Genomic DNA, 25,411 nt, shown 5'->3' on the forward strand with positions numbered 1-25,411 from the left:
AAAACGCATACTTCAGACACAGGCAATACTTAATCAAGAGGCCGGATAATTTCTTTATTCTGGTGACAAGCCACTCATACATTACCATCTTCTTCTGAGTTTGTAGAAGTTTGCGCCTCATCTTCAGGCATGTACTGACATGCAGGAACTTTACTGTAGTGTGTAAGGAAGTTGGTTCATTCTGCCTGTTACAAGTCACTAAACCTCATCAAATTATTGATGAGAATTTTTGGACAGGTCTATCTGAGCTATAATCAATCTCCAAAGCCTTCAGCATTGATGAAGAACTTACTGCTGCTACCAAAAGCATGCAGAGGTTTAAAACCAGCGCTGTCTACATGGGGGTTCAGATGCACTGCAGGCTGATAGTCTTGGTGAAAAATTTTGAGTATTTTAAGGCCACTGCATGAGAATGAGATCTAGAAGACTATTTCAGATGGACACTTGAGCATCTAATATACTTGGAATATCAGTTTTAAAGTGCACATTGCCTGAAATACAAAGTATACTGGATGGTAGTTTTGGGAGCCCCTGCTCTCCTTGGTGGTGCTCCTGTTCAGCAACAGGCCCCTTGTCCATTTTAAGAGGAGATCTCCATCTCTTTTTTTCTTCCACACTAACATGGCAGCACCAGGTAACACTAAAACATCAGGCAGCTGGCAGACACGAGTGAGAAGCATTTGGCTTAAGGGAGCATGTGCTGCTTGCATCGTTTCTCATCTCCTTGTAAGGAAAGGGTGGATGAGAGTATCTTGCACTCTGGATTCATGCTGCCAACAAGAATGTGCTATCCCACATAAGTGATTTTTTGAAGTGCCACTGTTAGTCAAGATGCATCTCATTCTCTCAATGCAAAGTCTTACTGTTACGCTTACCTGACACACAAAGTCAGTGACTATTCTGTGAAAGCTGGAGTTCTTGAATCCAAATCCTTTCTCTCCTGTGCACAGGGCCCTGAAATTTTCAGCAGTTCGAGGGACAATATTTGAGAACAGCTCCATGGTTATGTGCCCTAAAGGTTCATCATCAGCAGAAACTTCAAAATATACAATGGGGTTGGTGTCCTTTGACAGTCCCGCTGCCAGAGATAAGTGTCCCTTCTGCAGTTCTGACAAACTTAGCTGGCATTCTTCAAACCTCCTCTTGAAAGAATTAGCCATTTCTTGGCTTTTAAATCTGACTGCAAATTGTTCTATTTTTACTTCACCATCTGAAAATAAATTCAAGAAAAGGTTTATTTAGTTCTGTTCAGTATAGTCAAAAACAAATAGCTTTCATCATATACAATCTCCAGGGAAAAACAAAGCCACAGAAACTACAGACCACCAAAAAAAAAAACCAAACAAACAAACAAAAAAAAAAAAACCACCAAAAAAAAAAACAAACTAAAAATCACCTGAACAACTCACCAGCATAATCTGTGGCTGTCCAAATTAAAGCATTGTTTGATGTATCAGAGGACACTAAGTTCATTTCTTTGGTGATGACGTGGTTTGCACAGACTTTAAGAACTTGGTCTCTTCTCATTAGAACTCTATAGTATTTCTTCTGTGTATGGAAGAGGATCTTTATCTCTCCAACACCACGCTCCTTCCACTGAGTGGCATCCCTGTCCCATCTGTAAAGTTTTGCCCTCTCTTTGAAGAGAATTTCTTCATCTTCCTCTCCAGATTTTACCTCAACCTAAAAAAACAGCAAAGTACCTGTGATTTCCCAGAGAGCTGCTGTAACCAACGATATTAAATAGTATTACACACACTTATGATGATTGTGACATATTACAATGGAAGGCTATTCAATTTGTTCCTCTCTCCAACACCATATTCATCACACACACCAAAATGAGTAAAACATCTAGCCTTTCAGATTTTAAGACCCCAAGAAATTCCACTGTTTGAGATTAGAGCACAGCAATACTACTTCACCAGGGTGCACATGGTTTTGGTGGATGTTTTCTCACTTTTGCTTTGGGGGTGTTTTTTTTGCTTGTTTGGGTTTTGGTGGGTTTGTGTGTGGTTTGTTTGTTTTTATTTTTTTTTTTTCCTTTTAAAAAAACACTATCAAGTGTTCTGGCAAGTTTCAGGTTTGCTGAATGACGTGTACACTGAGAAGCGACTATATAGCACTATTACCATTCCAAGAATTACCTTTTGAACATTGTTAAAGAAATTGATATTTGCATTTGAACAGCATAAACACCAACTGAACATAACTAACTGAGGCCCGAGAGCCATATGTCCTGGCCTCTAACTTCCTTTAGTTAACACATCTCCCAAAGATGAGGAACACTTAAGAGAACCAGAGAAATACATCACAAACAACTACTTGTGGAGGGAGAAATGAAATTGAAGAAGAAAAGCAGCAAGTAAGGGAAGGAAGAGGATCATAAAGCCACATAATGTGACACACAGATGAGTAAAGGTATACTGAATTTTGAAGATGATTGTTGAAGGTATGTTATAAACTACATCAGATTTGCTGTTCAAATTAAAGGACACTGCATACTGTTTATTTGTGCTCTATTTGTCTTGCTTAATAATTATACTAATCTATAATTAAATTACATTATATATAGGAAAGCCAGACAATATGACTATATATATATATATATATATATATATATATATAAATATAACATCAGAAAAGTTTAAAATGGTTGTTAGGCACACTACAGCTAACTACCAAACCAAGACATGAGCAACTGTGAAGCCTCACACAGAGCCTCACACAGTACACTATAAAGCTACTTTCAAAGTTAGAAGGTTCTCCTATTTCTTGAAAAGCAATTTATTTTCAGACTAAAGTTATTTCCCTTAGCCCTCAGTGAGGTTACTGTACTACATCTTTACTGCTTAGTGATCCTAGAAATCTCTTACCTAGCTAAGAGTAAAAATTTTAAGCTGGCGTGGCTTTCACAGAACTGAATCTACAAGTCACTGATACAAAGCCACATCTGAGTTGTATTAGCACCAACAGTTATTCAGTTTCCCCCCCTTGGTTTTCAGCTGTGCTACAATGAATTAGTTTTAGCTTTTACAAGTTATGTGTACAAATTTGCATACTAATCAACATTCAGTGAAGATATAATGAAATAAATGTTGAAGATTTTAACTGATGCACCAGACACTTCCCCAGTGCTATGCTGTACTAGGATGTAAACAGCAGGTGTTTCTACATAAGCAGTGCAAGGAATACAGAACAAAGTACACAACACAGAAAGCAAAGGTAGCTAAGAAGCACATTTTTTAAGAGCTAGCTGTGTTAGCAGACCTGCTTCTCAACGTTTTTTATATTCCAAAATTCACCTTACCTCTGGTAAGGACACAATTGGCTCAAAGTGGATATCATCACTATGTACCACCTCATCATCACTACCACCTTCATCTTCATCTGCTTTACGGGCTGTCTCTCCAAACACAGCTGCACCTGTATTCGCCCATTTGAAGTTTTTATCTATAATTAAGACAGTTACATTTTACACTTTGTATAGTTTTTTTCTTCCTGACAAACACTTGCAAAAACCTGCTGTTAACCAACTGATCAGTAGAAGTTTAGTGCACAAAAGGTATGTTGTATGAAGCAGAAGTCCAGCTGAGTGTCAGTCTCAGAAATCACTTTAACTCACCTTTCGGGCCAAAAGCAAAGTCTCCAGAGCTTTTTGAAGCCAGATCTGCAAAGGACAAGCCTGCAGTATTGCCGAAGCCAAATGAGATGACTCTGTTTTCTATCAAATAAGAAGGGAAAGTCAAAGTTTTTTCTCCGCCTTAAAGAAAATATGTTTAATGTTATGTAGTCACAAGAATAAACTGGAGAAGTCTCTACAGTATTTTTAACTTTCAACAAATTTAAAGTTTGCATGACACTTATCATGACAGTAATTTATTATGGTTTAAAAAAAGGGCTCAAAACCGTGTGAAATAGTGTCAGCATGCCACTTCTGTGCAGATCCACAGAGCTCTAGTAAGCTTTCATATGGTATTTAACAGTAAACTGAAAAAGTAAATGAAAGGACATCATATATAAATTATACAACAGACACTAGCATTGATCTGTACTAGTACCATTTGAACGCACCAGAATTTAATGCATGCAATTATTTTAACCCCCACTCACATTTTTACTAGATTGGTACTCGAGCTTCTAATTCAGTACTGGTACTACTTCTCTCCAAGGCAACAACTGCATTAGATAAACTGATCTACAGAAAAGCATACTGAGGTTCCTACAAAAAAAAGAACATACCTCTGACCTTACCTTGTGATTCAGACTGTTCAGAGTCAACACTTTTTTTAGTTGTCAAGTCTACAGGTTTGTCATCAGCTCCTGATAAAGTTTGTGATACATGCACAGTTTCAGTGGTGGAAACTGGTTCTTCACTGTTGGTAGTTGACTGGACAAATACTGTCACCTCACTGGATGATGAAGCAGGTACTTCCTCCTTACTGGAACCGACTAAGCCAGTTGAGCTCATAACCTCATTCTCCTGAGATTAATAAAAAGGTAAAGTGAATAAACTAGAAGTGCCTGGTATTCAAACCACCTCCTCAGGAGACTATGAACAATCATTTTAGGGAAAAAAAAAAAAAAAAGTAAAAAAAAAGGAAAAAATGTTGTAAGCTTTCTTAAGTTTTTCATTACATTTAACACACAAGGACATTAACTTGACAAAAGATTGAAATAACTTTGAAGTAGTGTGCTTTCAAAAAAATACTATCACTTCCCAAAATCATTTAGTCCTTATACAGACGTATTAGGAGTGATTTTACTAGCCAAAGCAATTTATACTTTATGAGAACAGCTCTATCTCCTTTCTCTTCCCAAGGAACTTAAGATCTAAGCTTCCATTTCAGTGTTGGCAAAGATTTGAGGCACAGCCACAAAAAGAGTATAATAGTTTTTCCCCACTGGATTTTCTAGTTCTCACAAGGTGAAAACTGTGTAGAGTCTCATATGTATACAAAGTAATTGTACAAGTTTAGTAAAGATTTAGTTCTTACTTTTGTTTCTTGAATTATAACTTCTGTCTGAAAATCTTCTGGACCGTCATCCTCAGTATCACTGCTGACATCACAGACAGATGTAGGAGGAACCTGCAGAGTTTCTGCTTTAGTATTCTCCTCAGGAGTTGGTTTCTCTTCCCTAATAGCAGCACACTCTCTCTCATTGCTGAATTCACTTTTTCCTGTGATGCCTACTGCAAAGAATAAAAGTTAGTGGAAAACAGCTGGGAAGGCTGATAAATACTGAATTAATTTTTGGCACCTACATTATAAAATAATCTCATGATAGCCAGAGCAACATGAAGTAAGACTTCAAGAGTTTTTCTAAGAGCATTACTGTTTAAACAGCACAAGTGAAGACTAATTTAACTCCACTTGGGGTAAAAAGAATTGGAAATTCATCATACTTGGTTTTCTACTGCTATCAGGGAATTTCCATACAATTATGAAGAGTTCAATCTTGCAGCTGCTATTAATAATAGCTTCCTTCAACATCTACTTGTATTTCAGATGGCTCAATATGTATCACCTCATTCTAGCACATATCCTCAGAAAAAAACCCAAATTTTGCTTCTAGAAGTACCTACCCAGATTTTCAGTTGTACAACACTGAAGTCTGAGACACAGCCAAAGCAGACATAAATATAAGCAGCAAACTCAACCTTTTACACCTGTATTTTCAGTATAAAGACCAAATATTTTTTTTTTCCCCTCTAATTGAGCAACAGTAACTCATAAGCTTAACTTAAATTGACTCTCTGTGGAAGTAGCAAATATTCACAGATGTAGACAACTTCTGTCTTGTACAGCATCATGACAAGCTGAATTCTTCCTATTAAGAAGGGGCTCAAGATATGAAGACACTTTAATGTTATTGTCTAGAGGCCCTCTGAACCGTACATTTCTCATTCAGGTACTACTTTACTGCTAACTTACTTAACAGTTCAACATACTGAACTTAAAGCTGTATTTTGAGATGAAAGTTTTCTGCTCCCAGCATCAGTGCTTCTAAAAACTATCTCAGGAAACAAAATTAGTCTCAGTGCCCATGTGTCCTTCAGACTTAGAGCTTATGTTTCAGTAGGTAAGAAATTTTAAGTATTATGTTTTAGGACATACCGTTTACAGGGTCTTGCAGTTTCTTTTTTTCTTCTGAGTCGCTGGGATACAGTCTTCCATTAAGTTTCTTAACAGCTGTTTCATAGTCTTCATCTTAAATACAGGAAACAAGAGTAAATTCTCAGGCATTCTCTAGGTACAGAGACATCTGCTAAGCCCTTCTGACTCACAAGCCTAGCAAGCATGCATAATTTTTGCTTATAAGAGTTCCATAGGTCAGCAAATCAGTTTTGCGTACATGTGCTTCAGCATGCTACTGACACTCTTCTAAGCTTAGATTGTTATAAATGCATGGCACAGGTTTTGTTTTCAGAAAACACATTTCTTATTGAGTGATTTTATTAAGAGTACCACTAAACAGAAGTGAGAAGGAAGAGTGAATATCTTTTATTAAAGAACAAGCTCGGATATTGGGGGGGGGGGGGGGGAGCTTGTCTCCTTCCATTTTTTGTTTAATAAAATGCTTCAGAACTTCCATTTAACATATCTGCTGCTAAATAAATTAAGAGTAATTTAGTTGCATGCAATAAACCAATATAAAATATGTCCCATTCTAGTGCTAGGAATTTGCTTTAGAAATAAAACAAGCCATTAGTCTAGCACTTAAGGAACTTGAGCAGGCTCCTTTTTGGTAAAGACCACCTTATATTTGTCTCTCAAAATAGTTACAGAAGTAAGCCTCTTGCTCAAATACCCGATTATTCAGTCTTACCTAACCAACTGCATTGATAACATGAGTGTCAACAACCATAAGACAACAATACAAATTCCCTTTAGCCATTCCTGGGCCTCCATTGTACTAGTCTGTCTCGAGGACCTGAGTGTATGCTTTTGGCCGTAAGGAAGACAACAGGATTATTTCCTATCTGTTCAAACAAGAATATGCAAATGTCTAATGGTTCTGGTAGTATTCAGAGAATCACAGAATATCTCAAGTTGGAAGGGAACCATAAGGATCACTAAGTCCAACTCCCTGCTCCTCGCAGGACTACCTAAAACTAAGCCATATGACCAAGAGCATTATCCAGATGCTCCTTGAACTCTGCCAGGCTCGGTGCTGTGATTTCTCTGGGGAGCTGCTCCAGTGACCAGCCACCCTCTCCGTGAAGAACCTTTTCCTAATGTCCAATCTGAACCTCCCCTGGCACAGCTTCATTCCATTTCCACACGTCCTATCGCTGGTCCCCAGAGAGAGGAGATCAGCACCCCCCTCCGCTAACCCCCTTGGGGAGGTTGTAGACTGCAATGAACTCACCCCTCAGCCTTCTCTTCCCCAAGCTGAACAAGCCAAGTGACCTCAGCCACCCCTCATAAGCCTGGCCCCCAAAGCCTTTCACCATCCTGGTCACCCTCCCCTGGACACACTCTAATAGGCTGAGGTCCTTCTTACATTGGGGCGCCCCAAACTGCACCCAGTGCTTGAGGTGGGGCCACACCAGTGCAGTGTATTACACACTTTCCCCACAGAAAGGCAACACAAACATCAATTCTGGCACTCCTTACCATCATCCTCGTCACTCACATATCCAGGTTTATTCTTGTAACAGAAGAATGTTGAAGGTAGCTTGAGAAAGCCAGCGAGAGCTCTCTGTTCAGGGGTAGGTGTTAACTCATAAACTATTATAACCTCATCAGATGGAAGATCATCTTCTGACACTGTTGTCTTCTCAGCTTTTACAGAGATTGAACAAACCGTTAAAACAATAATTTCAGAATGGGGAATAACTTTAATCCCATAATGCCATTATTACAGAACTGAATTAATCCTAAAACAGTCAGAAACACATTTGGAGCCTACATATTTTCTGTTGATCTACAGGAAACAAAAATCAAAGTTACAGGATGCTAGGACAGAACATCATGTTAAAACTTAAGAGATTCTAACCTGCACGCCCAACTACATCCTGTTTTGCCTTTGGAATTCAAGTATCAGAACAGAAACAAACCTGCATCTTTATATTGTTACAAGGATTATTTAACTAAGTCGTCATGTCAAACAAAATGCAACAGATGTTATCCAAAGGTAGAGGGGCAAACTTTAGGCCTGAAAAAAAGAAAAATTGAAGTTGCCTACAGCAACATGTTCTACTGTGTGGCTTTAAAGTGCTTTAAGTTCTAGAAGATACTAAACAACAACTGAAGAGAATTTCTTTCAGACTACCTATGAGAAACGTGAGTTTTTTATTAGCTAATCTCAATGCAGCATAATAGCTGTTGCTGAATCTTGTTACAAATGTAAAGTAGTTTTTAGTTCCACCTTGTTGAACAGCAGAAAAATATTGCTTTCAATCTATTTAACTCGCTTTTCCAGCAAGGACAAATACCACTATCAATTTTATTATATGGCTTCTTCTCCTTTTTCCTTTAACACAAAGTTGTCCATTTCACTTGTATTGAAAAAAGAGTGCATAATCAAAAGGTTAAAGTTGAAAGCACAGCCTGGAGCAAACTTCAGAAAAACGTAAGGCTCTACAAACAGACAGCTTTGGAAGCAAAGATTTGAGATTAGTATGAGAGAATGGAAGCAAAGAGGGGGGCCATACCAGTGTAACAGATTTAACTATTTTATAAGAACTACCCCATAAGCACATCAATATCCATGCATCCACTGTTTCTAAGATCAATTTGATTGCTTTAGTAAGTCAACCTACGTGTTAATGTTTTCCAGGCTTGAGTCAGCAGAATTTGAAGGGTGCTCTCAAAAGTCCACTGTTCATTAGAAAATATCTGCTGAATTTGTGGCACTGTAGTCATTGGGAACCTAAATCTTCAGCTAGGAACCTGACTACTACTCAGTTCCTGAGGAACATCAATTTTCCTGCTCATGCAAATTCATATTCATCATTCAAAGAGAAGTAAAGACAGAAGAAAGTGTAATGTCTGTGGACACACCCCTTGATCATCTGACACAATAAACTCTGCTTTTAGAAGTATTTTTCCCACTACTATCTTCCAGTAGATTAAGAGCAACATAAAGAATAGTAAAAGCAAAATACAAAGTACTAGTTCAAATTTTAAGTATTTTTTGAAGTGTTCCCTCCCCAACCTGTGCCCCCACTGACTCTCCCTTTGATTACAAGTTAATTATTTTTGCTTACTTTAAGACCTCAATAGCTGTTCTGAGCCTGTATAAAGTAAACGCAGGACAAAATTCCTGAACAGCAAATTTCTAAATTCATATCATGACAGCCGGCTACAGATGTTTTCATATATATTTTCAGAATCTTATGCAAAAAACTCACTAAACTTAGCTGATTTAAGAATTGGGATTACATCTAGTATTGCTGTATGAAGATATGCAGGTAACCTGAATATTAACATGTGTTCTATTCTCTCACATTAGCTAAGCAAGTGTCTCAGTTGGACTATGTAATTTGCACCCAGTTCACCCCAGAGGTTTAAGTGGTGAGTATTTAGTCTTACGGCCATTAAAGGTTCCATCAGGGAACAGCTTTCCTTAGCCTTAGAGAATTTTCAAAAAAATGTATCTTCAGCAACATAAATTTTCTTCTACTGTCAGTCAGGTAGATGGTGAAAGTGTGAGCTTCCTTTAATCTCAGCAGTATAAAGCTAGCTAGAAGACCCTGGCAGAGGATATAGTCCATCATAATGGACAGACAGCATTCCCAAAGAATTATCACGTGGTGTCTTTCAGTAGCCTTTGTGCAAAGTAGCCGAATAAGAGAAATACATTAAAAAGTCACTTCAGGTGAATCCACAGGTAAAGTTCTCCATGAAGCTGATCTATCAAACACTGGATTGAGATTCTAGTGTTCCAAACATCCACTCAAAGCGACAAAAGGGTTCAACAACAAAGATTAAGATTACGACATGTATTTGCCCTCAGAATACTGACTGAGCAAGACATTCACTGGTTCAATTTAAGCCAGTTTCTACTCACCCTCCCCAGGAGAAAAATTAACATTTTCTTTAATTCAAAAATGCTACAAACAGCTTAAATTATCTTCATAAGCAGCCATGAAAACAAAGAGCCATGCATACATACAACATTCTTAAAAGACTGTTGGTTTTGTGATAATAGAACTTTCTACTCAGGGGAAAAAAATCCACACAAAACATTGTTAGTATATGGAAGGAACAAAATAAAGAACAATACCATGCACAACAGTATAATGTGTTTTGCTTTTGTTTCAACTGACATTAAGACCAGGTAGGCCTAAGTATCTAGCTAGTCACAATATGGATATTTTTTTCTCACGCATATGTCAGTGAGTATCTTCTGGGTATAAGAGAAACACGCTAGAGTTTAAACCCTTAAGGCACGTAACTGATACAGAACATGCATTTGACATAACTTTGATTCCAACTTGCACTTCTAAAAAGCTCATGACCTGACCTGAGAAAAACTTAATTACTTTTGCATGGAGGTGCAGAACTACTACAAGGTTAAATTTCTTTTGAATGTTGCTTTAGCACAAGCCAAAAGCAGCTCCCCAAAAGATGCTCTCCATGAGAAAGCCTCAGATTATATTTGCACTGGCTAAGCTTGAAAACTTAATTTAGAAATGACTTTGAGAAGTTATTTGCTGTTAAATCAGAGCTCAAAACAAAGGCACCAAAAAGCTACACTGAAGGCAATTATCATCTGTAAGTAAATCACTAAGTATAAAATCATATCCTATTTATCAAAAAAGTAAAAGTGAAGAACAGTCTGAAATACCAGAAAGGCATATTTTGTTTGGTTGTTTTTAACTACACACACATCCACCCTCACACACCCCCAATATGAAAACAGGATCAGTTTAAGGTAGCAAAAGTTCTTGAATGGATGAATTGGTGCAGAATGCTTGATCGCTTCACATTATGGACATCGAATGAGGAAGATGAAAATAAAACTGAATTGTTAATAAACTCCCTAAACAGAGATGCCTGAAAACACAGAAGAGTTGTAGATCATATACAGAGGAGTTGAGTGTTTAAATAAGAACAGCTTCTCTAGAAACACAATTTGGGGAAAATTATGTTTGGAATGACATTTTTAAATAATGCAAAACACTAACATTAGAAGACTGTCTTGTGCACACTAGAATAAAAATTTGCTTTTTAAAATACTGCTGAACTGTTTAAGTTGAATATGCTTACAGCAAGCATACTTGCAAGCAGCAGTGTTAGTAAGGCCTTATAATGACATAAACTATAAGCTGTAACAGTTTTGGTTACAGGTTCTGAATGTAAACAAATCCGTTACTCAGCGAATGTTTTCTGACCACCTAAGGTGGACTTCATATTATACATGAAGTAAATAGCCAACTTCTTAGCTACTGCCCATGTGTTTCTCATTTCTGTGCACTACTCCTTTTTAGAAGTGCAGTAGTTAACATACTGATAATCAAGAAACCAAATTAAACATTTCCAACAGAGGCGCTAAATACGTTCAAGCATTTTACTGGAAAACCTGTCCTGAGATCTTCAAGTATGTTTCAGTGAAGTGGAAGACCTCAGGCACTAAGAGATGTATTCTCTCAAAATAACAGAACTTAATTTCTTTAGAAAAGCGGAATTTTAGAGATCCCATTTATACATGTTCAGTAAAACTGTGATGGAGAAATGCAAGGCAGATACCCTCAGAAAATAAGGCAAACAGAAGCCAAAAGCTTAAACAGGGCCATCCATTGTGCTAGCTCACACTACCATACTAAGGGCTAGAGACATTCTCCAATAGGACAAGTAACAGTAGTCAGACACACAATTTTAAGTACTCTTCTTCAGCATGCATGTTAATTATAAGGATTACTGAGCCAACTGTTTTGCAACTGTTGAGTTACTGTCCATGCCTGCTAAAGTGTTTTTATCACACATTCTGTGCAGTATGTAAATACCTTTACTATCAGGTTGCAAGGAAGATGTGCTTGTCCAAAAAGCCATTGGGTTAGACTTAAAAAGGCTAAAATTAAATCCTAAAAAAAAATAAATTGTTTGGATATAAGTGTTTACCTGGAATTTTAAAAAGGTAAAACAGACTTAGCTATGTTCTGGAAGCATTCCATAGTCATATCTCACAGTAGGAAATTTCACCTGTTAATTCTACATAAGCTTCTCCAACCCACGTGAATAGACTGCAGCACTTATCTTCTGCCACATCCCTTTATCACACTGTAGCAAATGAACAGGCAGCATGTCTTCATAATTCTGAGACTAGTATGTAAATTAAAAACTATCATCTGATTAAACAGTCTTGCACTGATGGGAAGCTGCACACGAAGCCTTCAAAGAGAAGTACTCTACCAGTAAACTGCTAGGAAATCCCATTCTTCTCACATTATTGTGGTCATGCTGCAGCCACACCTTCTGCAAGCCCACCTTTTTCAGACTGTCAGAAACTGCGTAACTAAGGATGTAACCATATGATCTCTTTTCAGGCTAAGGAAAGAGGCTAACATCTGGTGTTGTTTAAGCTACACATCTGAAAGTGTGGAGGCCAATAATTAAGACTTTAAACAAATGCCTAAGAGAGCAGTTTAGAATACCTATCTGTTCAATCATGGGGATAATTCGAATTTTAGCTGAAGCATACATTTCCTGTTCTCACACTTTATCACTCAGAGCAAAGGCCCAGGTACGTACACTACCAATTCAACTACCTATTTAAGTCCCAAAAAGTGAATCCACAGCTCCTTCTTTCAGCACTTAAGTCTGAGATTCAGGTACAGCACTTCAGAATTACAGCTCCTACCCTAAGTCCCCTTTCTCACTAAACAACAAAACTCTATCCTGCACCACACACTTTCATTTTCATATGAAAAGAATTATGACTTAACATTCATTCCTTTAGTTGAAACTCTTGAGAGCTTGTGAAGATGTGGGTACCCACATTAGAACTGAAAGAATCTACATATCACCGAGACAACAAACAATACCGTAGAGATGACTGCTTAATAAGTTGCATAGTTGAATAAATTATTAACTCAGTTGACACTCACCTTTTTCCAGAATTCTAAATGAGAAGTTAGAGGGTCCATCTGGTGTTGAGGTAACCAAGTTGTCTACCTTGCTGTCTAGAGGCTTCTGAGCAGCACTAGCACTTTTTGGTGGTTCAGAGACTTCCAGTTCTTTCTGAGGTGTGTCCTGAGACACTGGAATATGGTCTTCACTCTTTCTTGGAGGATTAAAGCTGAAGCCAAAGAGAGAACCGGTGGCTGAAGTATTTCCAAACGTGAAAGTCTTTGACTTTTCATTGCTGAAAATGCTCTTGACAGACTCGGATCCGAATACAAACTTTGGAGGAGAAACCACTGTTTTTGTTGGTGTTTCAGAAGTGTTTGATACCTCTGTGGCTTCTACAGTTACATCAGAAGTATCATCGCCATGGCTGAGGTCAGTTCTTTCTCTGGTAGTTTCTTCTAGTACAGCTACAGCATTTTTACCACACGGAGACTCCTTTAGTGTATTGGCACGAGAAGAAAGAGGTGTTATCAGTGTCTCTCTCTCTTGGGCATGCTTCGCTTCATCAAAAATTTGCTTAAATGAGTCTGCAACATCTTGCAGCTTGAATCGCACAGCCAGAAGTTCTACTTTCCTTTCCCCATCTGCAAAGTCACATGCAGTCCATACCCACGCTCTATCGGATCCTTTCATTTGTTGCATATTCATATCTGCTGTTATTCTATGATTGGCACAGAGTTTTAGGACCTGGTCCCTTCTCATTACTATACGCACTTGTTTGTTGTCGTAGTTCTGTAGTATCTTGATATCCCCAATACCTCTCTCCTTCCACTGATTAGCATCTTTGTCATATCTGTAGAGCTTAGCTCTGTGACTGAAGACAACTTGCTCATTTTCCTCACCACTGGTCACTTCCACAAGATCAGGCAGAGGTACCACAGGTTCAAAGTACTGTCCATCTCTCTCTTCTTCTTGAGTAACATCAGAATCTTCATCTGTGCCTACTGATGTTCTACTCTGGTTCTGTTTGGCAGGAGATTTGGATGGGCTCAAGGCAGATTTAAAGCTGAAACTAAAACCTGTAGTAGACTCTCCAAATCTAAACAGATTTTTCCTTACAGGGCTACTTGCAAGAGGTGATGCGTATACAGAACTACTCACACTGTCATCCAATGCTTCTTCACGCAAGTCATAGTTATCCCATTCCAGAGTAGGTCCAGTGCTTTCAGCATGTGGCTTTATAACCAGGTCAGAAGTACTGCTGGCACAAACAGAGTTTACATTTTCCTCTTCTGACAGTTTAGTTTTGTCATCTGTCAGAAATGTCTTGAGATCTTTTAAGCCGCACTTCATTTCTTCTGCTTTCTGTATCAGTTGAGCTGTCCTACCTGTATCAACAAGTTTATGGGGTGTCTGCAGTGGTATATCTAGTAGTAGCCTCTGACATTCTTCAAACTTCTGTTTGAACTCCTCAGCCTGCTCTGGTGTCTTGAATTTTGCTGCCAGATGTTCCAATTTTGCATCACCATCAGAGAAGTCACTGGCCATCCACATCCATGCTTTGTCTGAGCCGGACAACTGTTTCAAGTTCATTGTTGTTGTTATCCAGTGATTTGCACACACCTTCAGTACCTGCTCACGCCGCATTAGTATTCTTACTTTGCCGTTAACTTCATTTTTAAGAATCTTCAGGTTGCCCACCCCGCGTTCTTTCCACTGGCTTGTTTCTGGATCAAATCTGAACAGCTTTACTCTCTGGGAGTATAACACTTTCTCATCTTCCTCTCCCGTAAATGGTTCTACTTTTTCAGGCATCTGGACTATAGGTTCAAAATGGATATCATCACTGTCCTCTGTCTTATACACATCATCATCCTTCTCACCAAGGTCAGCAGACGTGTTTGCTTTGTGCTCAGTTTTAGAATCCTGTGAAGAAAACAGCTTTTCACCTGCACCTGAAAAGCCTTTGAAGTTAGGGTCTTTTTTGCCAAATTGAAAGCCTTCCTTGGGAGTACTTTTTGCAAGCTCAGCAAAAGTAGAAGTGCTGCTATTTTGCCCAAAAACAATGTCACTTTTCTCCTTGTTTGCTGCTTCTTGAAATTGCAATGTAGTCCCGCTATCTGAAGACAGTTCCTTTTTGTCTTTTTCATCAGTGCTTTTTAAGAAGCCAGTTGTACACTCTTTGGATAGCTCATCCTTCTTAGTGATATTTTTACTGGACTCTTGTATCCCAAATTTAAATCCATCTGCAGGCACTGGTATTGAAAAGCTAAATCCTTCCTTTGCAGACTTAGCTTCACTATCAGAAGGAATCTGGAATGTAAATGATGGGGTCTTCCCTTGCTCAGCATGACCAAACTTAAAGCCCTTTTCTAAGAAATCACACTTAAAGCCTGTTCCCAACTGTTCTCTAGAAGGTTCAGATAATTTACTTTTGAAGCCAAAAGCAGGAGCTGATGAAGCATCACCAGCAGGCTTACCAGATGGATTTGGTGTTTGGCAGGCTACACAGGCTGGTGAAGAGCCTTCATTCCTCACAAGACAAGTACTACAATCCCACTGCCCTTCCTTTTTAGTAAAAAGCCCTTCAAATCCATTTTTCTGGGGCTTGCTTGGATCAGCAATGGAACCAAACCTGGCAGCAGTGGATGCCTGCGCCGGAGGTATAGGCACATTTGGTTGACTTTGAGAGTTAGGATTCTGACAAGAACGACAGTTCACATCTTTTGCTTCATTTTGGACTAGGCATACAGAGCAGTCCCACTGACCTTCTTTTTTAGGAAAAGCAGTTCCTAAGTCATTTTGAATAGCCTTTGGAGCAACTGCTTGGCCAAGCTTAGAGGCAGTTTGTTGACCAGATAACCCTGTACTAGTTTTGTTTGGATTCTGGCAGGCAACACACTTGGAGGCAGTGGGTTCGTTTCTTACTAAACAGACACTGCAGTCCCATTGACCTTCCTTTTTAGCAAAGGCAGACCCAAATTTGTCATGCACAGTGTTACCGCTGGCTTTGAAACTCGCGGCAGAGTCAGTTAATGGGGTGCCATGTGTTTCCCACATATATGGATTTGGACTTTGACAGGATACGCAATTCTTTGCAGTTGCTTCATTTCGAACCAAACATACTTTACACTCCCACTGATTCTTCTTCAAGAGATGCTGCCCAAACCCACCAGAAGTTTGCGGGGCTTCCTTTCCAAATGAAAAAGTGGTAGGGCCAGACGCAGTTGAGGTGGCTGTAAGACTGTCTTTGCTATCAGGTTCACTGCTTACCCCATCTTTGGGGAACTGAAAGCCAAAGTTCAGGGTCCCAGAAACAGATCTGCTAGGCTCCTTGATGTCCTGATCTGCTGTTTGTCTTGCAGTCCCACTACTCTGAGTCACAGATGTGTCAACATTTGATCCCAAGGTTTTTAAGATACTCTGTGACTCCTCAAACTTACTTTTGAAAAGCATTGCTTCCTCAGGTGTTTTAAATCTAATTGCAAGCTGTTCTGGTTTTGGCAACTCATCTGCATAATCTAAAGCATGCCACACAAATGACTTATCTGATCCAGCATTTGGAGTTAATTTCATATCAGTATTTATGTAGTGATTTGCACAGATTTTCAGCACTTGGTCCCGTCTCATTAAGAGACGAAATTTGCCAGATACTTTATGTTTCAGTATTTTCACATTTCCAATGCCCCTTTCTTTCCATTCTTTAGATTCTGCATCAAAACGAAAGAGCTTGGCTCTGTTGCAGAAGAATTCTTCTTCATCTTCCTCACCTGTCTTTACTTCAATCTTGTCAGGAAGCGGCACCACAGGATCAAAATGAGGACCATCATCATCCTCATCTCCACCATGGGTGCTTCCTCCCTCTGTTTCATGACTTCTATTGGCCAAATCCGAATTTGAAGTCTTAAATACAAGCTTGCTTGGTTCTTGGACACTAAACATATCATTCTTCTCGAAACCCAAGTTTTTGTGTGCATTTGGTCCCATGCTTTCTCTAAAAGAGATGCCTTGAATATGTTTATTGCCAAAATTGAAGATATTTCTTTGACCGCTTGAGTGATCATTGGCTGTTTTTTGTTCAATGTGTCTGTCATCCTGTAAAGGTTTATCAGATGTCAGAAGATCCAAGAGGCTTTCGCTGCTATTAAAAGGTGCATTAGCAGGCTGCGTTGCAACTTGAAGAGAAGAAAAGGTAAAATCTCCATCGTTAGACTTGAAATTAGTGTTGAATTTAAAAGTTGTTGGCTGACTCGGCTGTGCTGGTGTTGGCAGGGATGTTTTTGATCCTTCTGCTGTTCCTGGCTGTCCGAACTTAGATTTCGGAAAGTCTATCGCTTTTGATTCCGCAGGCTCTAAAGTTGGTGGTGCAACTGAAGGCTTCGTGAAATAGCCTGGTTCAGGCAATGGTGGATTTGTGCTTGCCTGTGGAACGCTGTAATTGTAATAATCATCACCTGCACGAGGAGAAATGAGTCTAGTACCAGGAGAATCAAAACGCAGAGGTGTGCCGTATATTTCTTGGGAAAACATACAAGCAGAAGTGTTTTGCAGAGGTGGTGTATGCATCGGTTGTTGATAAGCATATATATGTTGCTGAGGTGTAAGTCGATTCATGCCATAGACAGGAGCCTAAAGAAAAAGCAGGAAACAATTGCTTTGCTTATTAAGGTAACAGAGGGCAAAGTCTTACTGTGCTGAAGCCCACATAACATGTCCTCTTAAAAGCAAGGCATACTTTCATGAGTTTACAATCTAAGCTAATTTTAACTTAAACTGATTGGTTTAAATCTTGAAGGGCATCTGAAAACGAACACTGAAAAAGGTGCACAAGATGACTGGGTTGCTTTTCTATGACAAAAGCATGGAAAACACCATTCTTTTCCCCCATACTACTTTGGAGAAAAAAAAATAAGATTAAATGCTATCATACATACACCGTAGGGGACAGGTACTAACCTATTACAGACACATTGGGTTTTCCTCCCAAGCCCTACATGACAAAAATTAGGCAGAAAGATAAATTATCAGGTTATCCACAGCTGTCCAAGTTTACCAAATACTATATAAGGAAATGCAAGTACATCAAACTGCATTAGAATCAAAAGCAGTCATTTTCAGTAGATCATTGGAAGCAGCTTAAGTTGATAGATTTGTTCTCACCTTTGTTGGTGTTACGTTGGTCGCGGCAGTTCTGAGAAGATACTGAGAGTTATAGGCAGGTGACTGGCTGTAGTAAACAGATGGGCCAGTGGTAGCAACTAAAAAGGAACAATAGGAAAACAGTTTATACTTTATTTTCTTTGTTGCTGTTTTGAATGGGCTCTCCCCAGCAATCAGTTTTTAACTGTGAATAATTAAAACATTCCTGCATTACTTTCAAAAGCCTTGCTTCATTTAGCTAAGAATTTAGATAAAAATTCAGCAGCAGCTTACCTGTTAATGGAGCTTCATGAAGATTTTGTGCTCTCTGATAACCCTCTGACATTGTATCTGTTCCATAGTTTTCTGCAGGCCACCGATGAGATGATGCATTTGTGTTGGAATTATTAAGTTTCATTTCTTGCATTTCATTCTGTCCAAGACAGTGTGCCAATCAAGAGTGTAAGCATATATTACACAGGTATTTGTAGAATAAAACGTAAGGAATGATCTCTACCCTTTTGCTATTCAAAAGCATGTTCAAGCTTGGGAAAAAAAAAAATATAAAATCGAGAGGTACCTGCCAGAATCATCCAAGATCTGCCCATGCAGTACAAAGTACTAAGACTGTGCTCTAAAGCCAGAAGTAAAAAAAAAAAAAACACAGCCAAGTGGATGAGAAACAAGCTGATGAAAACAGAACTCTTTCTGCATAAAGTCATTAGACAGACTGCCCCTGCACCCCTGCCCAAGTCCCATATAAGAGTTTTGAAGCAAAAGGATTTACTGTTGCACTCAAGTTAGGCAGACGCTTACGGAAGATAATTCCATTGATTTAAGTAGTAGTCTAAGAACTGTCAGCCCATGCTATTATCACTAAATCCTTAGCAAGACTAAAAGGCCAACTGTTCTTCACTGAATATGGTGACAAAACTATTTACCTTTAAAGCTTCCACTTGCTGACAGATCATTTGAAGTATACATCTGTGATCTTCTGCCCACGGAGGAGGAGTTTTAGGAGAAAACTAGAAAAAAAAAAAAAAAAAAACACAACATAATCGAACCTTGTGTATTTTTCTTCAAGCATAACAATTCCCTGAAATAACAGCTGGCTAATATACCTTGTAGCTCTTCGTTGGTGAAAGAGAGAACTTAGTTGGTGATGGAGTGGAATGTTTCATCTCTGAATCTACAGTTCGTGACAGACCATTTCTGAAGGCAGGACTTCCCTCTTCACCATTGTCACCAAGTTCCTGGATCACTCTATCCAGCATTTCCCTCACAGTTTCAATAGACACCGGCAGCTAGAAAGTTATTTGAAACGTGAGTCATGACTGCAATTCTCTCTCGGAGCAAGACAGAAGACACTCAAAATTCTGGCTGAACAATTCAAAGCTTTCATTACACAAATACTGTTTTTTTTAAGCAAAGCTCTAAATCTCTTAAGATTATGGTAACAAAACAATTCACACAAACATTAATTCTATTTTTATAAACTATCAACCTCTACAAAAAGATAGTGGCTACTTGTTTACATTAAAGCTTTCATCCACAAAGTAGTCTGAACGCTGCATATCTGGAAGGTTAAAGAAGTTACCCAGAGTTTATCGACCCACTGGTGTTAAGCAGGTTATTTGTCTTGAGTGAAAAAATAAGTTTAGTTTGCCTCAGTGCAAAGCCTGGTCTAAAAAAGAGCTAACAAATGCAAACGGTTTCATTTTGAAACAGTAACCAAAGCCACTGCATCTCTTTTTAAGTAAGAATTACTTACTTTCTCAGTTACTGATATATCTGAGGAGCTTTCCTCAATGATCTTCATTAAATAATGCTTGCTTTTAAGAAGATAGGTTTTGTGTTCTTGTTCTTCTGGCAGCATGGCATCATTTTCAATCTCTTCCGCCTTTCTTTGGAAGATCTGAAGAACAAGACACAGATTAATTAGGATCAGTGAGAAGGCAACCGAGTAAAGCAAACCATTCCGAGGCAATGCAATTTACAAACTTACCACAGCAAGATTCCAGTACGAAACCACATTCTTAATAGCTTCAAATGCTAATAAAGCATCATCAGTTTTGCCATCAACTGCATCCAACACTGCAAATGTTATACGTGCCTCATCTTCATATGCTGCAACCTGAAAGACCTACAAAGAAAGAGTGAAAGACAACTCATACCTAACAGTGGAATGACACAACTATTATTATTTTCTTTCCTATAATACAGGGAAAATACTTTTTAAAGAAAGATGGTACTAAGGATGTACAGTGCCTTCCAATCACATACACAGTTTTAAAGGTAAGAATAAAGTTGTAAGGAGAGATTTTTTTTGCCTTTATCAGACACTGATACTACCAAATCTCATCATTAAGTTTTACAGTAATAACAGCGTGAGTTGTACAACACATAGAAAAATCCCACAACTATGTGAGTTTCTGACATCGATCCTCTCTTTTACTTCAGCCTTGGCTTAATCAATCTGTACCTGAATGTCTACACTATGGAAGTGTTTGAAGAGAGGATCAGTAGGTTCAGGGATACTCCTCCTCTTTTTTATAGTCTCCAGCATAGGCAAAACTTTCTTCCAGTAGTAGACGCTTCGTCCAATGTATTCCTTCTGGTCATAGAAGGAGTTAAAGCTAATGCCCTGGTGAAGAAAAGGGAACAGAAGCACATGCTATTTCAACCCATTTGAGTCAAAATGCTGTTCGTACGTATCCTCCTCCTGTTTTCCTGAAAGAGTTCCAAGAGTGCTTCTCTGACACTCGAGATAAACCTTAGGGCACTTATCTCAAGAGCTATGTAAAGTAACATACATGTATAAAATAACACTACAGTTTAAGACAGAGTGCTGCTTAGAGTGACTAGAGCAACTAATCTGCCTGACAAAATAAACAGCAGCTCTCAATAATACAGTCTCATCCAAATCTGCCCCCCCCCCCCCCCCCAGGTCTGTTTATAGTTTGGAAAATAAGAGAGAAAACCACTTCAGTTTCTACATATTTAAAAATAATCTCAGCTTACTGTTTTTTGCAGGCTTTTTGCCCAATGTATAATTAAGGCAGGTTGAAGGCCATGCTTCTCCAGTGTTCGCAGAGTACTTATTCCATGCTGTACGATAAGCCTCAGTTTTGCTGCTGTTCCTGGTCTGAATATCAGAAGAAATATTCCTTGATTAGTATTCTGTATTTTTCATCTGTTCACACATCATTTGCTTGATGAAAATAGCCTGCAGTTTTAGTCCTAACCTGCCTCTAGTTTAGAAATGCCTTGTTAAAAAAGAAAATTCCAGTTTTAGAAATCTTTCAAGCGTATCAAGTCCCTACCACAACAAAGCTTCAATGTCCAAAATACGTCAAAAAAGAAATCTCATTTTACAAGAATCTACTGGGACCAATCCAAGACTCTGTAGCAGAAGCTGCCTAAAGGCTCGGTCAAACATTTCCAAACTGAAAAAGCCTTACATTGTTTTTCTCTGAATAAGAGTACGAACGGCATCCCACCAGGATCTTTGCTTCTCGGTATAGAGCTGTTTGCACACTGGCAATGGTAAGAATTGAGGCCGATGTGCACCGTGGTGAGAATTAAACTTCTCTTGCAATTGTAAGTTGCTAGTGAATACCACCCCAAGTAGGAATACCTAGTTTTGGAAAAAAAAAAAAAAAAAAAAAAAAAAAAAAAAAAAAAAAGAGGTATTAGATACCAAAAAACTTAAATTTTACATTTAAGAACTTGGGAAAGTTTACTTACTTCAAGGTCCAATAGACAAATGGATTCAGGAGCATCTGTCTCAAGTCTCGATGTTTCTTGGGGCAAGTGAAAAAGCTGTTTTAACCATTTGCGCATGGGGGGTAAGACTGACATAGAGTTCCACTGCAAGCCAAGCCACATGAGGTGCTGGAGACTGCCATTGTGCATCTGAACAGCACCTATGCGAAAACAAAGTTGGAGGCAGATGTCAACTTCCTATAAGTCACCCAGACTCGTATCCGATCACAGCTGGGTTTCACATTTCACTCTGTCAGAGCAGCCAAAGATACTCTGCAGATCAATGAGCGTCAGCATTCCAACTTTCACTTATGAAAGGTTACAAACTTCAAATTAGCCAAGTGTATCAAGCAGATAGTTTGTCTGAGTGCTCAAGCCTTCAACCCCTTAAGCCTCTGAGGGGGTGACTCTCAGATTTCCCTTCGTTTCCATTCTCTCTATATTCAGTCTAATAAGCGATTGTTTTTAACAAACCTTTCTTTCTCAAAAATAGTTAAGGAATTATTCCAGAAGCACCTCTTTACTTTGCATTAAAGCCTAAGTCCTGCCTAGGACATTAGGGCAACTTTAGAGCTACTCTGGCTATGTAGGTTTTGTTGCCATATGAGGCATTTGTAGAAGAGTTTCTGGTACAGAAAGGGGTGTTGAGTTTCAGAAAGTAACACCTCTTACCAATATCATATTTATGAAGTTCCACTTGCACTGGTGCTTGTGTACTGACATTTCCAATATCATCTGTGCCAATAAAAGATCTCTCTCTAGAAGCTCCACTCTCAAACAGGCTATCAAACAATGTAAATGAACCACTCTTGTTTGCAAACGATTCCACAATCTCTTTAAAGAAGTCTTGCTTGCCATGGCTTAAGTTCAGCAGCATATGACCTAGAAAACAAAAACATCACTTCACATAAATAAAGCAGTGAACATGAGGAACGTAGTATTTGATACACTGGACTGCTTGCTCTCCTGAATGCTGGGCAGGAATCAGGATTCCCTTATGAAACATACAGATTGTTATGTTCTCCCTGTAATTAGGTCAGTGTTTCAGCACACAGGCTTTTCAAAGCTTTTAGTGACAACAATCCCAAGGCATTTGTAAATCCAGTTCTTCAGGAAAACAAAGCCGCCATCTTATTATTACTACTCTAGGGCCATTGCGACCGTCCTTAAAATAAGTAGCTGTAATACAAGTAGAATACTGTCTTATCAAAATCCATTCTGGAACAATTGAACCTCATGTCTAGTGGGTTGTTTTGTTTTCATTTAAGTCCTGCAAGAGTTTGTAGACTGAAAAGCTGTCTATTCTTAGCAGCAGAAAGAGCAAAGCTGGAGAACAAGGGGATGGAAACGACAGAGTAACTAGTATTTTTTTTTCCTCTTAGGGCTAACAACACTTGCAAAATAATATCAGCAGGCAGAAGCCATTTCCAGTAGTCTGAGAGACCACAAAAGTTAAATTCTATCTTAATGTGGTGAAGAGGCAAAAAGCAGAAAAAAAGTAAAAAAAACCAACACATTTGAAAAAAGACAAGACTCTCTACTGGCATGGTAAAGAGGAGGAAAAAAACTTTAGGTATCAGGATCAAACTACTGTTTTGTTTTACATATGCAGTCAGAATCTAGAAGGTTTTATTGCATATTGAAGTGTTAACATTACATTTCAAGGTAACAAACACATTCTTTAACAAACCACCTAGCTTTTTAAGTAACTATCCATAACACTAAAATGGAATTATATAGTTATTTTTATTACCAGACTGGCTTTTTCGATCACAGGCCAACATTTCTAGCACATCTTGTCCAGTTTGCTCCCCCTTTATTAATTTTGACTTTGATTTAGGAACCTGGAGAAGGAGAGAACTGTTACAGCTTTTTCACAATAAGAGTGGATCATTTAAATTAGTCTTAAGAATAAGGAAACAAGCTTCTTTTTAGCATTAGAAAGCTACAGGAAAAAAAAATACATAATTCATTCTGAAGGTACTATGTCACATATCCCAGTGGGTGGGGAAGGGAGCAGGGAACCCACCCAAAACACACAAAACACTGAGGTGAGCAATTTTAACTATTGCAAGTAACGAAGTGTGCACAGGAGCAAGTAATAACTAGAATGCAAGCAGTGGCATAAAAAGGACAATTTTACTTCATAAGGCAAATAATTAAGCCTGAATTTTTAGTTCTGCTGTCTATGCAACAAGTATAAGGGAACTACTCAGTTCATCTCCCCCCTTCCCTCCCTATAACAATAAGCCTAATATAAAACACGTGTTCAGCTGTATTACAGAAAAGGGAATATACTGTAGGAAACAAACTCACTAGCCTTTAAGAATCAGGTTACTCTGACAAGGGAAACAGCTGAAGATTCACTTTTACCTCATTCATGTAATTTGAAACCTTTTAAAGAACTGTAAAAGAGTAGGGTTTGGTGAGTGAGAAGGGAGTCTTAGGCACACAAACACTAGTTTGTCTCAGGAACTAGTAATCATCTCAGGAGTTCAACACAAGTACAGCAAGAACATTTTAAGAACTGCATCAACTGAAACCATAAACTGAAAAATTATTTACCTGGAAACTTATCAGATAACACAGTGCTGCTAGTTCACATACGACTCTCCACTGTGCCTCATTGTGTTGGGCCATTTTCAGTAGCAAAGTTCCAGCATGCATGTATAGCTGTCCCTTCATTTCCACAAAGGTACGAGACAACTCATCAGCCCCATTCACGTATGGTTTCACTGACTGAAGCACACGATCAAAACTAAAATGTAGAGGAAAATTAATTCTAAATAGAGTCCTGTTAAAAACTATAGCAGATGGCTTTGGTTGATGTTATTTAACTGTGAATCCCGTAACTTCATGAGTCAGTGGTTAAGTACTGTCTCTGTTGCTTAAACCCAAATTGCACTAGGAAATACAATAATGGTCTCAAACTCCCAAAGCTCTCCACTCAAGTTTACTGAAGTAAAACATATTAAATATCACCTAGATATTCACAGTCTTTTTCAGTACATCTTTGCACAGTTGCTTTCACAACTATTCTCCCAAACCACGCAGATAAACCTATTTACCACTGCAGATTTAGAGACACACAGGAGACACTAGTCACTCTGCTCTTTCCCTTCCTTCATTTGTCCCAAAGGCCCAAAATACAGCTAGACAGACTCTTCAAAAATAGAAGGTACTGTAGAAATCTCAGTAGCTGTAGGCTACTATACAACACTCAGGAGAGGCTTTCCAGAAAACAGATAAAACACCCTTTCAATTACCTGGCAAAACCCGTACTAGCTGTTAGCACTGCCATGATCTAGAAGTGTTTCAGACATAATCACCTTGAAAGGCTCTAATAAAACAGCAGCAGAAAACCCAAGATGGTTTTGGTCAATGTTAGAGGAGAAAAAGTAAATAAAGCATACTTGGGCATCAAGTATTCCTCCATTGTCTGTATTGATTCAAATACTCAAGGTTAATAGACTGAAGAGAATATA

General features: G+C 38.6%; 1 protein-coding gene across 4 annotated transcripts in view; it reads right to left on the minus strand.

Annotated features, from left to right (window-relative positions):
- The window catches only part of LOC104363684 (E3 SUMO-protein ligase RanBP2), a 33,566-nt gene that overhangs the window by 1,413 nt on the left and 6,742 nt on the right, over nucleotides 1-25,411 (minus strand). For 2 of the 4 annotated variants that reach the window (XM_042805879.1, XM_032996992.2), the window contains exons 7-28: nucleotides 24,492-24,684; nucleotides 23,680-23,770; nucleotides 22,599-22,808; nucleotides 21,909-22,087; nucleotides 21,623-21,798; nucleotides 21,183-21,306; nucleotides 20,644-20,805; nucleotides 20,167-20,304; nucleotides 19,933-20,076; nucleotides 19,283-19,465; nucleotides 19,103-19,186; nucleotides 18,456-18,594; nucleotides 18,183-18,280; nucleotides 13,061-17,651; nucleotides 7,623-7,790; nucleotides 6,120-6,212; nucleotides 4,998-5,194; nucleotides 4,243-4,483; nucleotides 3,626-3,724; nucleotides 3,311-3,453; nucleotides 1,410-1,683; nucleotides 876-1,210 (exon numbers count right to left, since the gene is read on the minus strand). In XM_042805879.1, the coding sequence (XP_042661813.1) occupies nucleotides 876-1,210; nucleotides 1,410-1,683; nucleotides 3,311-3,453; nucleotides 3,626-3,724; nucleotides 4,243-4,483; nucleotides 4,998-5,194; nucleotides 6,120-6,212; nucleotides 7,623-7,790; nucleotides 13,061-17,651; nucleotides 18,183-18,280; nucleotides 18,456-18,594; nucleotides 19,103-19,186; nucleotides 19,283-19,465; nucleotides 19,933-20,076; nucleotides 20,167-20,304; nucleotides 20,644-20,805; nucleotides 21,183-21,306; nucleotides 21,623-21,798; nucleotides 21,909-22,087; nucleotides 22,599-22,808; nucleotides 23,680-23,770; nucleotides 24,492-24,684 (8,062 nt within the window). The remainder of the gene's footprint in view (nucleotides 1-875; nucleotides 1,211-1,409; nucleotides 1,684-3,310; nucleotides 3,454-3,625; nucleotides 3,725-4,242; nucleotides 4,484-4,997; nucleotides 5,195-6,119; nucleotides 6,213-7,622; nucleotides 7,791-13,060; nucleotides 17,652-18,182; nucleotides 18,281-18,455; nucleotides 18,595-19,102; nucleotides 19,187-19,282; nucleotides 19,466-19,932; nucleotides 20,077-20,166; nucleotides 20,305-20,643; nucleotides 20,806-21,182; nucleotides 21,307-21,622; nucleotides 21,799-21,908; nucleotides 22,088-22,598; nucleotides 22,809-23,679; nucleotides 23,771-24,491; nucleotides 24,685-25,411) is intronic. The other 2 variants (XM_032996994.2, XM_032996995.2) reach the window with 2 other exon arrangements.

Source organism: Tyto alba, unplaced genomic scaffold, assembly GCF_018691265.1.
Source record: "Tyto alba isolate M040663 unplaced genomic scaffold, T.alba_DEE_v4.0 Super-Scaffold_45, whole genome shotgun sequence".
In the NCBI taxonomy this organism is placed as follows: domain Eukaryota; kingdom Metazoa; phylum Chordata; class Aves; order Strigiformes; family Tytonidae; genus Tyto; species Tyto alba.